Source organism: Cydia amplana, chromosome 6, assembly GCF_948474715.1.
Source record: "Cydia amplana chromosome 6, ilCydAmpl1.1, whole genome shotgun sequence".
Taxonomy (NCBI): domain Eukaryota; kingdom Metazoa; phylum Arthropoda; class Insecta; order Lepidoptera; family Tortricidae; genus Cydia; species Cydia amplana.
The window spans coordinates 2,010,194-2,026,185 of NC_086074.1; the positions used below are offsets into that span (position 1 = coordinate 2,010,194).

At 35.4% G+C, this 15,992-nt stretch overlaps 1 protein-coding gene across 5 annotated transcripts in view; it reads right to left on the reverse strand.

Moving 5' to 3' along the window:
- LOC134648607 (integrin alpha-V) overlaps positions 1 to 15,992 on the reverse strand; it is a 157,261-nt gene that overhangs the window by 18,126 nt on the left and 123,143 nt on the right. For 3 of the 5 annotated variants that reach the window (XM_063503089.1, XM_063503088.1, XM_063503086.1), the window contains exons 4-6: positions 11,015 to 11,141; positions 9,120 to 9,140; positions 7,650 to 7,711 (exon numbers count right to left, since the gene is read on the reverse strand). In XM_063503089.1, coding sequence (XP_063359159.1) covers positions 7,650 to 7,711; positions 9,120 to 9,140; positions 11,015 to 11,141 — 210 coding nt within the window. The remainder of the gene's footprint in view (positions 1 to 7,649; positions 7,712 to 9,119; positions 9,141 to 11,014; positions 11,142 to 15,992) is intronic. The other 2 variants (XM_063503090.1, XM_063503087.1) reach the window with 1 other exon arrangement.

Consider the following 15,992-nt stretch of genomic DNA (forward strand, 5'->3'; position numbering starts at 1 on the left):
CCCTAAGGTAGTGCTCGTGGAACTCTGCCTTTAACCTTCGCTTCGGCTTTCTTAGACTTTCAGGTTTTCTAGGTTTTGGATTTTTTAGATTTTCGGGATCGTCTTGTCTTTACTGAGAAGATGCAAGCAAAGGGAATAAATCGGCAGTTGCGCGGCGGCGCTTGCCTGCCCTTTAGCGCATGCTAATGTGAAAATAACTACAAGGAATTAACAATTTTCAACGGCTATTTCTCCAACTGTTAATGTTTCTTTTTTTGTAAAAAACAGGTAATATAAGTAATCACTCAGTTTCAAACAGGGAGGATAAGTAGCGAATAGATCCTTCTTCCCAAAAATTTACGTATTAAGAGCGCGTGTACTTTATTATACTTCATAAATATATCAGCTAGAGTATGTGCGGAAAGAAAAGAGTCGTGGAATGTATTGGGCCCCATACATTCCACGACTCTTCTCTTTCCGAACAGACTCTAAATGAGGTTGACTATCTTTTGTCCAAAAAGAAAACTGTTGGATGAGGGTAGCACTCAACCGATCGTTGAGGAGATCCTTGTGGGAGTTCTTCTACTATGTATTTACACTCGTCAAAAAGTCCTCGTCCTAAACCAGATCATTCGTTCACGGATTACAAAAACTTTACTGGTCTATACCTACCCATTGTTCTTTCGCAATCCCAATCGAAATTCAGGCATTACGGTACATAAACTTACAACATTCTGTTCTTCAAGTCTAAATGTCCAACTCCCATCGATCCTTGAATAACTATAGGCTGTTTTGGAATAAAACTCTCCCATTACACGGTCATTTCCAAACCACTCGAAGACATAAATCAATACAAAATCTCCCAAAACCAATGTTTACTCCGACAGAGGTACAGCCTTCGCATTGCTAGCCACAAAAATCTCTTATGAGTATGTTTTGTCTCGTTCAAACTTCAACCTTAAGACCATTGATAAAAGTTTAAGTTGCAAACAATTTTTTGAGCGAGGTAAGAGATTTGGAAAGTTGGTTAATTTACTCCGTGGCCAGCGCTTATTTAGCTACGAAGAAAGTTAGCCTTTTCAATTTGGCGTAAAATTAATATTTATGCACGCGTTTTGTGTTAGTTTATTACGTACAAAACATTGTTTAAAACAAAAACATACCGCGCAAACCGCGCGTTCATGTCACGCGATTAAATATTATAGGTATTTTAGTGTACCTATGATCTTGTTTTTAAACGCTTTGCCGTAGTAGATATCTAGCCAATGTCGACGGTCGAACCCCCAGTGTCACCATCTAAGCTACAAATTTATGCTGCTCTCTCAAACATTGCACGCTGTGAGCAGCGTACGGCGTCAACCGGAGACCAAGACCTAAACGTTACTTAGCAAAACACGTCGGTCTTCTTTGACGACATTGTGTACCTATTTTGCATCCATAAACTATATTTTAAAGGCGGCAGCAATAACAGCACAGCAACCATATTGTCAGCCATTCAAAGGGTAAATCTGCCGCGTTACATGCATTTTATGATCCATAAAGCTATTGGCAATAATTGAATATTAAGTTGTGAAAGTGCCAACTTTATGACAGATAAAATTAGCCTTTGTTATTATGATTATTGACTGCGTTAACATATGAAAGGCACCGCTTTCAAAGGTTTGATGGGATTGGCAGATTGCTTTCGAGAATAATTTCCAGTTTAAAGGAAAAACGCAATTTTGCACCATTGGTCTCCATTTCTAATCGTGTCCAACCAAGTTAAAAAGGTAAACGAAATAGCGCCGCAGCAGCCGTGTGTATAAACAAACTATTTCAAGCTACTTTTGGCCCATTCACAACTCGACAAACTTCCTTTCGTGTTAGTTGAAGCCAAGTTAGCCATGCGTAACCGAAAATGCATGTAGTTTGTGGTCGCCAGCAAAAAAACCCGTGGTTGAGAGATTGTAAAATTAAATATTGTGGTTATAAATAATGTCTATTCAAGAGAGAAACACAAAGAGATGAGATGTTAACTCAATTAAACCTTTCCATCTAATTTCATCTATGTGCTTACCTATGTACTACCTAGCTTTATTTGACGTTCATAAGCGCATTGTAATTATGTCTACTTGAATAAACTATTTTTTATCTTTATCTTATAATCTTATTCTGCTGGGACTATGACTCTGACAACCACTACGTACTATTGGGTGATTCTGACAAATAGAATAAATGTACACAGTATGTTTACAAAAACAAACATTCAAAGTTATCCCATAAATACTAGCCCAGAGTATGAAAGCAGACAAATCCTTATTCCGTAAGCGGTCAAGGCGTCCGCTCCCGCCGAAACGCTATTGTCTGCAAATGACTGCCGCATCGGGTATTTTGCTAAAGTTATTCCATTCATAATGTCGAGGGCAAGCGAGTCTAACGCTCTTGGGAACCAGAATAAGCACCAGTAAAAGCTGATAACTGACCGGCAAATATAGCTCAGGTGGAGGTCATAGTTTCAAAATCCGGCTGGTACTTAGTTACTAACTATGTAGTAGTTAGCAATGACTTTTTGGCTTAAGATTTTTCGATAAAGGAAAACATCCTGAAAAAACCTAAACACATTTTGCGAATAAATTCAAAGGTATATTAATAATTCCCAGTCTTCATTGGGCCAGCGCGAAGACATACCTCTTGTAACAAATTTTCAAGTCAAGAGTTTACTGGTCTTGAGCGTTTAACTCTGAATCTTTAAGAAATGGGTAACCACACAAAGACGCTTACGGACGAGCCATATTGGAAAACTCGTAGTGACAGGGAATTTTGTATTACAAAGGGTAGCGTTGCAATAAGATACAAATGTGACATATTTCGGAATTTATTCATGCCCCTTTATAAGGATGTATGTGCGCTTATGCCGACGTTCGCCTTTAAAGTTGGCAAGCCTTTTAAAGTCGGTCGTTGAGTGCGATTGAAATTGAATGATTTATAACTCTGTCAATAAACTAACTTATTCATACGGTAAATAAATAAATTCTGACGACTGCATTTCTAAATATATATTGGAAAAATTTTAAAGCTCAGAATCCTAAGTAAATTATATTTTTATAAACGTATTTGATTTGGAGCGAATACATTCCGTCTCTTTAAATAATTTCAAGGGTCGTATAATATAACCTACTGGTAATTAATGTGTTAGTTTACTTGACAGCTAAACGAAGGAGCTGGTAAATCTCTATTTAACCATATAATGGAGATTAAATCGAAACTCTAAATTGACGTTAAAAGACTTAAAAGGAATGGAATAAACTCTTTAACACCTGAACGTCCGTTTAAGTAATATAAACGAACATTAAACCGGTGCAATACTAACTTTAAACTGTTGCACGGACGTCTACAATTATTCACTTTTATCGCACATCAAATGAACCGTGGACCGTGGACATACGGCGGTCACTTTGTAGATAAAATGTTGTATGTGCGTTTGTTACTTATTTGATATCTGACTACATACAATTGCTACGCCTCTAGAGACCATCTTAATACGTGATAGTCGAAGGCAAAAGCTCGCTTGCGCTCAGGAACTGTTTGAGACAACTAAAATCCTTTACGTCTTTCTAACATGTTGATGTGTTATCTTAAGTATGTGGACATACGACGTAAATTCAAGGCAGGTATGTTGCGTTTTAGTGCTTTAGCTTTACACTGTTTTAGCACCGCTATTATTTCACAATACATAGACCCAGGTAGAACAGTCTTACTACCTTTAGAACAGTGTAATAGTATTTTATAGCAACGTATATAATGGAGAGCTTCCCAGTCAAGTACCGTGTTTAGGCCACGAAGCTTGCTGAGTGGCCTAAGTAAGGTACCAGATTGAAAAGCTTGATTATATCACTATTGTGTATTGTGTACAATACTTTTTCTATCAGTCATCTAAAATAATATTTTTACTACTATATAACCCAAATAATTAAACAAAATTAGGTAAGCATCTCAGTAGATAAAATGATAGAACAAAAGACATCAACGAACTTCTTTTGCATTAAATAGAAGCGGTTCCTCCTCTTGGTTTTGTCCTGTTGACCGCGGCGATCGGCGATACGTGATTGATCAAATTCATTATAGCTTTCTAAAGCCTTTCGTATTTAAGTCATTATAGTTGAGTCGGGAACTCATAGTTATAAGTTTACGATTATAGTTTGGTATAAGAAGTCTTAATTCAACCATTAAAGTCGACGAGTAGAAAAATATCTTTACGTAACAAGAGATCACGTTATACTGGTTTTTTTTGAGTCAAACGCTCTGCGATAGTTTAGTTCAAATATAGTATGTAGTACAGGTTGTGGATGAACTTAGCGAAACCAAGCACGTAAAAGACTAAGAGGTGTCAGAGTTGTCCGACAAATATCACCGCCGTTTGATTTTGAATCTACAGGCTTAGGAAACAGAGTATATTTTTGAATACGTTTTATTGTGGCTTGGGTAAGAGTAATTTGAAGTACAATAGAGATGGCGGCATCTTGAGATGTGCTACTGCTACTGTTCGCCGAAAGACAAACATCTGTTACGGCGCCGCCGTTTTATGTAACTTAAAAAGAAAAAAAGTTGTACCTTTGTAACAAACACAAATTTCGAAATAACAGACAGGGACAAACGATTATCAACTGATAGTTAGACTTTATGACAGAAGTTTATGAATAACGCCATTAAGGACGACTCACGCTAGACCGGACCGTGCCCGGGCCGAGGCATCCGAAATGTCATTTCCTATGACGGCTGATCGGTGATCACGTGGTACTTTCCATAGAAAACGAAGCGCCGGAAGCTCCGGCCCGGTCACAGGCCGGTCTAGCGTGAGTCATCCTTTAAAGTGTAAGATGTTTGCTGAGTAAAATCCGTTTCATTTCGTCAACAGTATACAGTTTTATAGGTACAGCAAAAAAGCACCAAGAGTTGTAAAAAACGCTCACGTTTTTACACACATCAAATAAATAAAACTAACCATAAAATTATTCGAGATAACATCCCTGAGGGTCCCTGATTTTGTTACACCTAATCTAATATGATAACGTGTTTTATTAGGGGAACATTTTATTGTTAAGGTATTAAGGACCCTTGTGAGATGAATTTAAATAGTTTATTTAGATGTTGTGACGTTTTGAGCCCCAAAATTTATGGCTTAGAGATAATTGGTTTTTATATACGGGTTGCAAAACGACATTGCTTGTTTAAAATGTTGTTTGGGGTTACCCGCATAAAAAAATGATAAATGGTGTGATTAATTAACTTGTAATCTTAATTAAGTCTACTTATGAGTTGACAGCAACATGTTTATTCTTAAATACTTTTTTATAAAATCACTGTCTCTCATTTATTTCGCTTTTTATTAAAAAATAATATATTTTGTACAACATTGAAAATAAATACTTGGTTGGCACTTTTTAAAAAGTAATTTTATCGTTTTTCAGTTTAGATGAACAATCAAATGCGCAAATAGCCACGGAAATATCCCAATTATTAATTAACGAATCTTTATACAAGTTTTTTATAAAAGGTTTGGAGGGTGTAGAAGGTAAAAGGCCTGTGTCTGCCAATAAATAATTAAAGAATATCTTGCCATACAGGTTAAATCGTAAGTGTATTTTAATAAACGCGTACATCACCAAATACGCGTTATTAGCATCTCATTAGCAATTTTACTCGAATATTCTCAGAAAAGGAGTTATTGTAATCCCTTATTCAGCGCAAACGAGTCTAAAAGTCATGCTAACCAAAATTTTAGCTTTATAAAAATTCCCAAAAAAATCATTTTTAAAATCTCAATTTCACCTTTAAATAAAATCAACGTTATATCAAGACGTGATTTTCAAAAATGTACTCTATTGGTTTTCAATATTTTTGTTGAAGTAATGGGGTCTAAAACATAGATAGAAGATATCATACACTTAAAGGCCACCCCACACTAGCGTCTTGACTCTTTTGAGCGTCGACGTTATAGTCAGTGTCAGTGCTATGAAAAATTGTGTCGCTGCGCAGTTGCATCGAGTAGCAGCCATAGAGTTGACTAGACGTCGACGCTCGGGAGACGCTAGTGAGGGCCTCTCTAAATCACATCATTCATTCACTATTTTTTTGCCATTAGTAGCTAGTCTTAAGTAGCTGTGTGTCTTCATCTTCTGCCGGCACGTATTTATTACACTGGTTAGATCGATCATTCGACTCGCAACGCTCTAAGAGAATACTCGGTAAAGTTCTTACGACAGATTGCGGCATTTAAGGCATCAAGGCAAATTGACCATAAAATTACCTTTTTATTTTATTAAGGCCGAATTGTGAGTTATCTTCATTTTATATGTAGCTTTAGTGTTGTCAATAATATGGCAGTGGTAATTAAGAGTGTTGTTTATTATGTAATTTTACCAAAGTTTTAATTAAGCTAATGATACTGGAATGAAATTACAATGAAGAATATTAAGGACAGAAGTGACACGATAAGATTGTATAAGTAATGTATGATTAAAAAACATGACATAGGTATCGGGTTCAGGGTTAAATAAAAATAGCTTTGGATTCTCTTAACCTTGCGATGTCTATAGGAAAGACGTGAACGAATCAAGCATACAATAAAATGGTTTGGCTAGTTTTTTGATATTCATCGTAATAACTGTACCTACCTATAAATAAATAAATTCCATTTATTCAAGTAACATGACTCATGAACCTATAATTTGTTACTATACAATATTAATTCATAACTCTAATGTTAGTTCCTAATTAATAAATTAAACCTATACCTACTGAATAGTAATAAAGATTTTTAAATGAGTATTTATCTGACATAAATATATCAAGAGAGATGCTCGCGACACGACAGACATTCAAAATTTAACAGAAAACTCATGTAAAACGTGATACAGTGGTCGTGGGAATACCTTATTTTTGCCATGTCTGATGTAAACACTTGGTACAACAAGGACCTATCTTACAAATACACTGCAGTGATTTAGGACCTTGTCTGCGTAAAGGCTTTATACATTGCACGTGACTTGCGCGCAGCCTTATGAATTATTAAAGTTTTATTGTGTTTGCAAAAACGGAGTCCTATTTCGAAATAGTACTCAATATAGCGAATTGTTTTATTGCTGTTTTATCCGCGTCTATATTTGGGACAATTGGATTTTTAAGCGGTCGAGAGATCGCGACATGAGAGGAGGCCATATTTGTTTTTTTTTGTCTACTTATACAAGGAAGAGACGGCGCCTAAATAAAAAGCTTGAAAATTGTTTTTTTTGGTAGAAATGGAAGTCAGGATACAGATTATTTGAGTTTTTCTTTGTTTGCAAAAACAATAACCAGTTTTTGAAAAATAAAAAGAAAATTTCAATCGAATAGTCCTAAAACAAAATTAACTAAGTATTAACAATTCTAGGTATTATAGGTGCAACAGCATAACTTACATATCCTAGCAAGGCCCACAGTTCTAACCGTAGTACCTACCTAAGATCCTTCGATATAATTTAAACCATTTCCAATCGGAACAGAGCTTTAATTTCGTTCGAGTGCAAAACAAAAGAAATTCAACCATATTTCCTTCACTATTGATTTCAAATTCAACTGGTAATTTTTGTATTGCCTTAGGAGAAATAGTTGACAATATTGTGATGATAGAAGTTGCAAAAACAACAACATACCTTAGAAATAGCAGCAGAGAATCCAGCTTGGCACACTCCCGTCTTCCTGTTCCCATGGCTCGCTGGAATATAAAAAATACAATTAATGTTTTGAAGAATACAGCTGAGACAATAGGTCACAATCGAAGTTATTTTTCATTTAAGCCCAATCTCACACTACAAGGAGCATTTTTATATAAAGGTAAAAAGTGGTTTACACCGATAACAGAAACTACAAAGGACAAAACGCAATCGTACATGGAGAAACGCCAAACAAAAAAAAATGTATCGCGATGATAAATGCTACGAAAAGTCACGTGACTATTTCCATACATTATTAAGTTTCAGTTGGCGTTTTCTATCACGATTTTTATCATAACTAGGCCTCCTGCCCTAGTAGAACGGTCGCATTTTTATCATTTGTCACCATGCCTGTCACGTTCTAACAAGTATGTAAGTGCGAAAGTGACGGGCATAGTGATAGTCGATAAAAATGGAACCGTGCTGAGCCCGCTGGTAGGTTACTATCTTTCTTTGACGAAACTCCTACGATTGCAATATATGTGTTTATTGTGTCATTCTATGGAACTTGCTAACTATGTAAATAAACCACCATATTGAAATTGTCTCTGAATGATGAATTTACTAGTGACTTTTGTTTACATAGTTAGCAAGTTCCATAGAATGACACTTTAAGTTGTTGTAGGTTATCTTTCTTATTTTTTACGCCGTCCTCTTGTTGGATATTTTTAAATTATTTTGATTCAGTATTCTGAATTGCAATTTGGTGTTACCATTTTTTATTTTCTACAAAATCGTTCCTTGCGTGACTTGCGTGTTTTAAAATTGGGCAATAACATAGGCGAAGATACGATTCCGCACAACATTGACACAATGCTGACATGACATTTGTGCTATAATATATAAAGTGATTTTATATACATGAAATATTTATTCATGGCGGTAAAATGGCATCTAAATGGGTTCTGAAAATGGAGATTTAGTGGAAAGTTATAGGATATAAATAAAAGTTGGGTGATAAATGGATTATTCTGCCACTTATTACACAAAATGACATACTTACATATAATATTTATTATTTTAATAGAGTAGCATCTCAAAATAAAGGTACATTGATTAATTAATTAAAATTGTATAGTAATCGTAGCAATAACATTTAAACTTTAAAGTACTGACAAGCCGTCGGAAAGCTTCCGAAATTGCGAAATTTCCACATTGAAAAATTTCGGAAACTGCCAATATTTTAGTATGTGGATCGAAATTGTTCCTTTTCCAAAATAGCTTTCCTTAATTTTCTATTAAATTTTCTTGAAATTTCCAACTGTTTTGAAACTTTCCGTACCTAACTTATACGTGATATGTCATTTTGTGTTAGGGTAGTACCATGAACATTTTACATGTGTCGAAGTGTACTACGAATACGTCCAGGGTGCAGTTATTACATCGAACTGTACCTTCCCGTACACTCACCCTCGTCCACGGTTTTGAAATCTGAACAACGAACATAGAAATAAACACGTCACACATATATGTATATAATACACACATGATAAACATAGAATATAATATTAAGCTTAAGGTATACATATATATACTTGGTCAACCAGATCTTGACAGTAGAAAAAGGCGGCAAATTTGAAAAATGTAGGCGCGTAGGAATATCACCCCATAGAACATTTAAATTTCGCGCCCTTTTTTACTGACAAGATTTGGTTGACCAGCTATAGCTAACATAACATGTGTAGGTAACCAGTGTTTTTTAACTGTGCCTAAGAATGAATAAGTATTAAAATGAGATATTTATAAGTACCTACTAGTTTTGTAATGTAATAAAAATAAATATTAAAATAGAAAAAAAATGCGTTGAATAAATTTCGATACGAGTAAAAGATATCTTTAAAAATTTGCGTTAGAAGAACCGTTTTCAAATGAATAAATAAAACTGTATCCGAAGCGGTTTACCCGTTTAAGATCTACGGTGCCAGAGACAGACACACACATAGAGGTCAATCTTATAACACCCCCCTTTTTGCACCGGGGTTTAAAAATATTTTATTTTCAGTCGGTCGGATTGTTACTATACCAATCATGGCAATAATAAATGTAATATGATATCGTAATAAATATCAAATAATTAATGCATATTGTAAAAACATTCACAGGTGTGTTATAGAGCTGATAGTATCTGTCTTAAAAACTTGTGCTCTTATGCGTTGTTTTCACAGGTGCAAGTCTTTTGAAATGAAATATAAATTGTGTCGAAGCAATATTGCAATAAAATTATTGAATAACCATTGAACACTTAATAACATCGATAATTCAAGTTTTTATGCAGTAAATTAATTAACTTTTTTCGCAAAAGCACGAATTGAATCAACTGTATTCATAAATCAACATTCGGTGCGCCCATGTTCATTAAGCCCATATCCGTCTTTTTCTTTCCTGCTGATGATTAAATCGTGGGAAAGAGAAAACTGCCGAGCTAAGCATAACTGCAATTACTATATTTGACTTTAAACCTTGTTGTAATGGGATAAGGTAGTTAACTGAACGAGTTGAATGCCGTGTTGCTGGTCGTCACTTGGTCGGCCATTACCGGCGGAAGTGATACGAATTCGCGCTTCGATCATTTTGCACGCAACAGTGACTTTTCAGAATTTGATATTGCTCGATTCAAAAGTGGGTCGATTTTTATTTTGTTGTCGACTCTTTTTTCGTTGGATTTGGATGAAATTTTGCTGGTTTGAAGAGCTCCATATTAAAAATCACTACTTGTCCAGCAAAATATGTACCTATGTAGTTTTCCGTTGAGTATCTAACGAAAATACTACACGTTTTCATAATTTAGAGGAAGTATTTATTATGTAAAACGGTATTGAGTTTATAATGATCATAATAGAAAACTTTATCTATCCAAAATCTTTATCGAAATATGACGAAAAAAAATTCGACAACTATTAGTATGTTTACGAGTAGGTACATAAACTTTAAGATATATCTGTATATTTTTGTCGAATACTATAGTACCAATTAACTGATCTTATGAAGTGATAAACAAAAATGAGGTATCCATTCTAAACTGGCCCCGCGTTGGGCGCCAAAAATTTTGTAGTTATTATTTAAATTAGGGAAATAATTCAAATAATATTTCGATTACTATTATGCATACATTAAAATGTTATGCCCCGCAATTGAATTAATCTATATATGTGTGTGGTGGTCAAAAATCGTGGGTTTCCTCGGTTGTGCTCTATAGAGCAGAAAAACCTTCTCGAAAAAAAAGCAAAAAGATGACTAAAAATTCGGTCAGGATTATCATACTCTGCCTGAGTACGTTAAAAAAGAGGGTAAATTCAAATACTCACGGGTGCGACAAGGAGAGAACTCTTTCACATCATTTCCGTCTGAGGACGAAGCGACGAAGCAGGCGCCCACCGGGTCGCGGTGCTGCAGACGGTGGTTCACGAACGAGACGTAGCGAGGGGCGCAGGCCTGGGGGCGAAAGAGAGGGAAACATTAATATTGTTACGGTAATTTATAAAAATAGCTGGTCAAGCAGATCTAGTCAGTAGAAGAAGGCGGCAAATTTGAAAAATGTAGGCGCGAAGGAATATCGTCCCATAGAAAATTTGAATTTCGTGCCTTTTTTACTGACAAGATTTGCTTGACTAGCTATACTTTATATTATAAGGTACCCTAAGGTACCTAAGGTACCTAGTACAGAAATCAATCAATGGTAATTCTGGAAACTTTTGAAGATAAAATGTAGTAGTAGTAGTTAGTACTAGTAGTAAACTCTTTCTTGTACAAAAAGGCATTATTAAAAAAACCCAAAAAAATTGTAAGAAGTACAAAGGCGAACTTATCCCTTTGAGGGATCTCTTCCAGCCTCAAATTCAAATGTACCTATTAAATTAATTTTGTATTTAGCAGAAACGTCTGAAAACTATACCACAATGCTTAAAAATAACGGTAGGTTTCGCTATAGGCGCATATGAATACTATGATGAAAATATTCGCTGTCAACGGGTACATCTCGGTCGCTCAGTTGGTATAGCGGCGGACTGGTATCTCGGAATGGCAAGTTGGTCTCGCCCGAGACAGAGAGTTTTTTAAAGTAAAATGTGTGTGTAACCATGTACTTACAACAAATTAGAATAATAAATTTCTCTGTAAGTACATCTTATAAAATTTAACAACACTCGAAATCTAGGTAATCTATACTTGTAATAACAGTAGGTAGGCAATGAAATATACTGTTAGACGTCTACAATAACATACTTTTAATACATACATTTCTTCTAAGAATCCCCCTTCATAGTTTCTTCGAACATAACCTAACATAAAACGTACGCATATAGCATTACGTTGTAAATAATATTTATAATCATCCCCAAAGATTTACAGCTAAAAAGGAGTAAAGTAAAAGTCAGAGTATCACTGACCTTTGAGATTATGTTTTAATAGTGTGAAGTTATGGTTATCTCCGGAAATATCATCCGTCATTTATAAACCATCGTCCCCTGTTAATTGACAATTCGTGGGTAAATCCTATTGCAAGGGCATAAGGTCCACGAATGGGCAGTTAAGTGTATTGTATGAACTCGGGCTAATCCGGACTGATCCTGGAATAACAAACGTTGGGGCGAGGTAATCCTTTTGTTAGGGCTGACACGCGCTGCTAAAGCTTTAGATTTGAATTTCTAAATCCATGTTTGGTTACAATAGTATAACGCAATTTCTTTATAATATTTAGTGTTTTCAAAGTAATCTGTACAGATTGTAATAATCGATATATGTATTTTTTACCAAACCAGTTCGTAAAAGCTCTCTTTTTAATCTAAATTAAAAAACTGGCAAAGGCAATAAAATAGGAAAGTAACTTGATGCAAATTTTGAATTGGTACTTCATGTTCGCTATCATAACGTACCTCATGATGTTTTCAAATGATAAACATTTAATAACATTCATTTTGATTTGATTTGTAATGTTTTACAGTTAGTATTTTCCTTGCGTTGGTATGGCGATAATTTTTGTGTTTCCCTCGGTAGCAAGGTTTGTTTAACTTCCACTTTTGGAATCTTTTGCCTTGCCACATAAATATGATATTCGAATAAAAGTCACATTTGAACCATAGTTGGGTGGTGTTACGGTAAAGTTATGTGACAACCCTAGTACCCCCAACAGCAAATGAAATGAAAACAGTCGCAGATGCGCGTGCGCTAGTTAATAAAGAACAGCTAATGAGTGTTATGGACAACAAACGCCATCTGGCGGAAACACTCGCTTTTCACAGGTGATGTTTAGATGTTACTCTGACATTTTACGATTTTTAGGTGTCGAAGTGTCTCTTGCACCATCCCACTAACCCGCGGTTAACCGATTAAACCGTTAACCCAGTGTCAAATTGTGCCGGTAATCATGGTAACTCCAGGTTTAACCGGTTAACCCCGGGTTAGTGGGATGGTGCAAGTGGCGCTGAAGTAGGTAATAAGGTTTTCCAAGTGATATTGAGTTATCCTTGGCATTTAACCTATTTTTTAAGGTGAAATACAGTGTTAAATATGATAATAAAGATACCTACTTAGGTATGCATGTGTGGTCCACCGTTGGCACTTGGAATACCAACTACTTGCCTAATACAACCTATGCCAAAACTCAAAATATTAACAACTCTTACAATTTAAACGCATATTTTAGCTACTACCTACATGTGCGTATTTGCCTCATATGATGTACTTAAAAGGAATGCTTAATATCAATATTACAGCGAGTGAATCATATTGCCATCTTTAGCCAGTTCGCGTTGAATTTGTTTCGAAACTGCGACTTTCTTAAAGCGTCTTTGTATGATCAATACGGATCTTTGTACGTTGACTCAGCTTGACTCATAGCCGCAATTTACTTCATATGCCAATAAAAAATACATACTTTGTAGTTTTTGAACAGATACAGATATATTATAAGGGATAAGTTAATATGGTTGGAGGTTAATATGGGAGGGATAAGTCGCCTTTGTACAAATGATGTGTGTTTTTACATGTTTTATGTTTCTTTTTGTCCAATAAAGTGCTTTACTACTACTACTACTATAAAGTTATCTAGGAGTAAATCACTAAAAACATTTTAAGGACTAAACCCCTAACATTGCTAAAAACCTAGGCAAAAAATCTCTAAAAGTACCTATACTACTACTTATTGATTAAATGTTAGGGTTTGTACCTTATGAAGGCTATATATTACAGGAACATAAGTGATAAGATAGGTTATATTTTATATGATGACACTGATGACTTTTCCAACTTCACCTAATTTCGAAAGGATTTCGTCCCATAAAAAATTTGAATATCGCGCCTTTTTTTACTAACAAGATTTGCTTGACCAGCTATAAATGCCCGATTCGAACTTTAAGATACGTTAATTAATAGATCTAGAAATGATATGGATTAGATAATTCAGTGCCAAAAGTGACGTTTTTGTTTGAAGAAACGTCATATTTGACACTGACATATCTAATCCATATCGTTTCTAGATCTATTAATTGACGTATCTTAAAGTTCGAATCGGCCCGTTAGTGCCTAAATAGTATCTCACAGCGCTAATTAGGTTAATTCATCTAACCTTTATTACTAGCATACATTAATTGACATGTTTATTATATTTTACACTAACGACCGGCCCCGGCTTCGCACGGGTAACCAATTATACATAAACCTTCCTCTTGAATCACTCTATCTATTAAAAAAATCCGTTGCGTAGTTTTAAAGATCTAAGCATACATCCCTGGACAGACAGACAGCGGCAAGCGACTTTGTTTTATACTACATATGTAGTGATTCGCATACAGATCCCACAGCACGGTACTTGTAAACATGAGCCCGTCTTAAATTAAATCCTCTTGAGGTTTCAATACTTTCAATTGCACTGAAACAGTTGCGAAATGGCTGCAGCTCATAAAGAAAGACTGATAAGTCAGGAATGTTTAATTTATGATACACTGTGGGAATGTTCGTTGCTTTTAGACGAGGTACTAAAATAGGCTAGCTATAATGCATAGATGAATTAATAGTACCTAGGTACTTCACTAATATTGTCAGGAAACAGTGTGCTTAACACCGGCATCTTTTCTGTGGACATTGTGAAAGTTTGCAATTTGGGTACATTTTTCGAATAGGTACTTTCATCATACAAATTTTAAGAAGTAAAAGGTTTAAACATGCCGATACCTACATAAAGTACCTACGAAAATGTACTGTAAAGGGCCATATGTACTGTAAAACTGTACGATGCACGTGCGAATAGGTAATTCGAAACTCGTGTCGATTTAAACCTCCAACTCTCCCACCCCCTTCGGTCGTGTTTTAAAATTCGCCACACGTTGCGAGTTTTGCACATTATAATTTATGACTTCTTCTTGATAAGATGGTGATAAGCAAGATGTGTGACGTAGGGCTAAACTGCAGTTTATCCAAGCGTGAAACGATCCGTTATTTCTAGCAACAATATAATTCCTGGAATTTGAATGCGTTCCCAGTCGTTCTAATTCTTAGAATTGTATCCAGACGTGACAGAATTAACTTGTAATTAAAACATTTCCGCATATCAACGGCTTATCATAAAACTGTGGCATTTAATATTTTAAACTCGGCAAACAGTAAGAAAAAGACGCACCGAAAAACTTCATCGTATGAAATAAATTGTCATTCTATGGAACTTGCTAACTATGTAAACAAAACCGCCATATTGAAATTGTCTCTGAATGATGTTGATGAATTTACTAGTGACTTTTGTTAACATAGTTAGCAAGTTCCATAGAATGACACTTTAGTTGCAAATGTAAGCCCGTAAGGGCAGCCCGCAATTCGTGGCTGTGGTAACTTGCTTTTGAAATAGTTATTTACGATACAATTGCGGAAAAGAGGAAATTCGAAACGAGTGGCGATAAATTAAAACACGGCCGAAGGGAGTGTTTTAAATCGACACGAGTTGCGAATTACCTATTCGCACGTGTATCGTACAACGATTCACAGTACATATGGTGATATGGCCCTTTAAACTTTTGACATACACACAAAAAGTGCTATTTTACGCACTAGTGCGGGAAAATAGGCCCATATGTACTGTAAAAGATTATTTCGCTGTGCTGTACTGGATAGGTATCTATGGGCTGATATAATAATAGGTATGTACCCAAAACACAGTCATTAAATTAAACATTTAAAGATTATAAATCGAACAACAATTGCGACGATAAACGATCAATTGCCGTTGTCGTGCAAAACAATAAAAAATCAACACTCCATCTAACGGTCAACGAACGAAACATGACTCACGGTTGACCG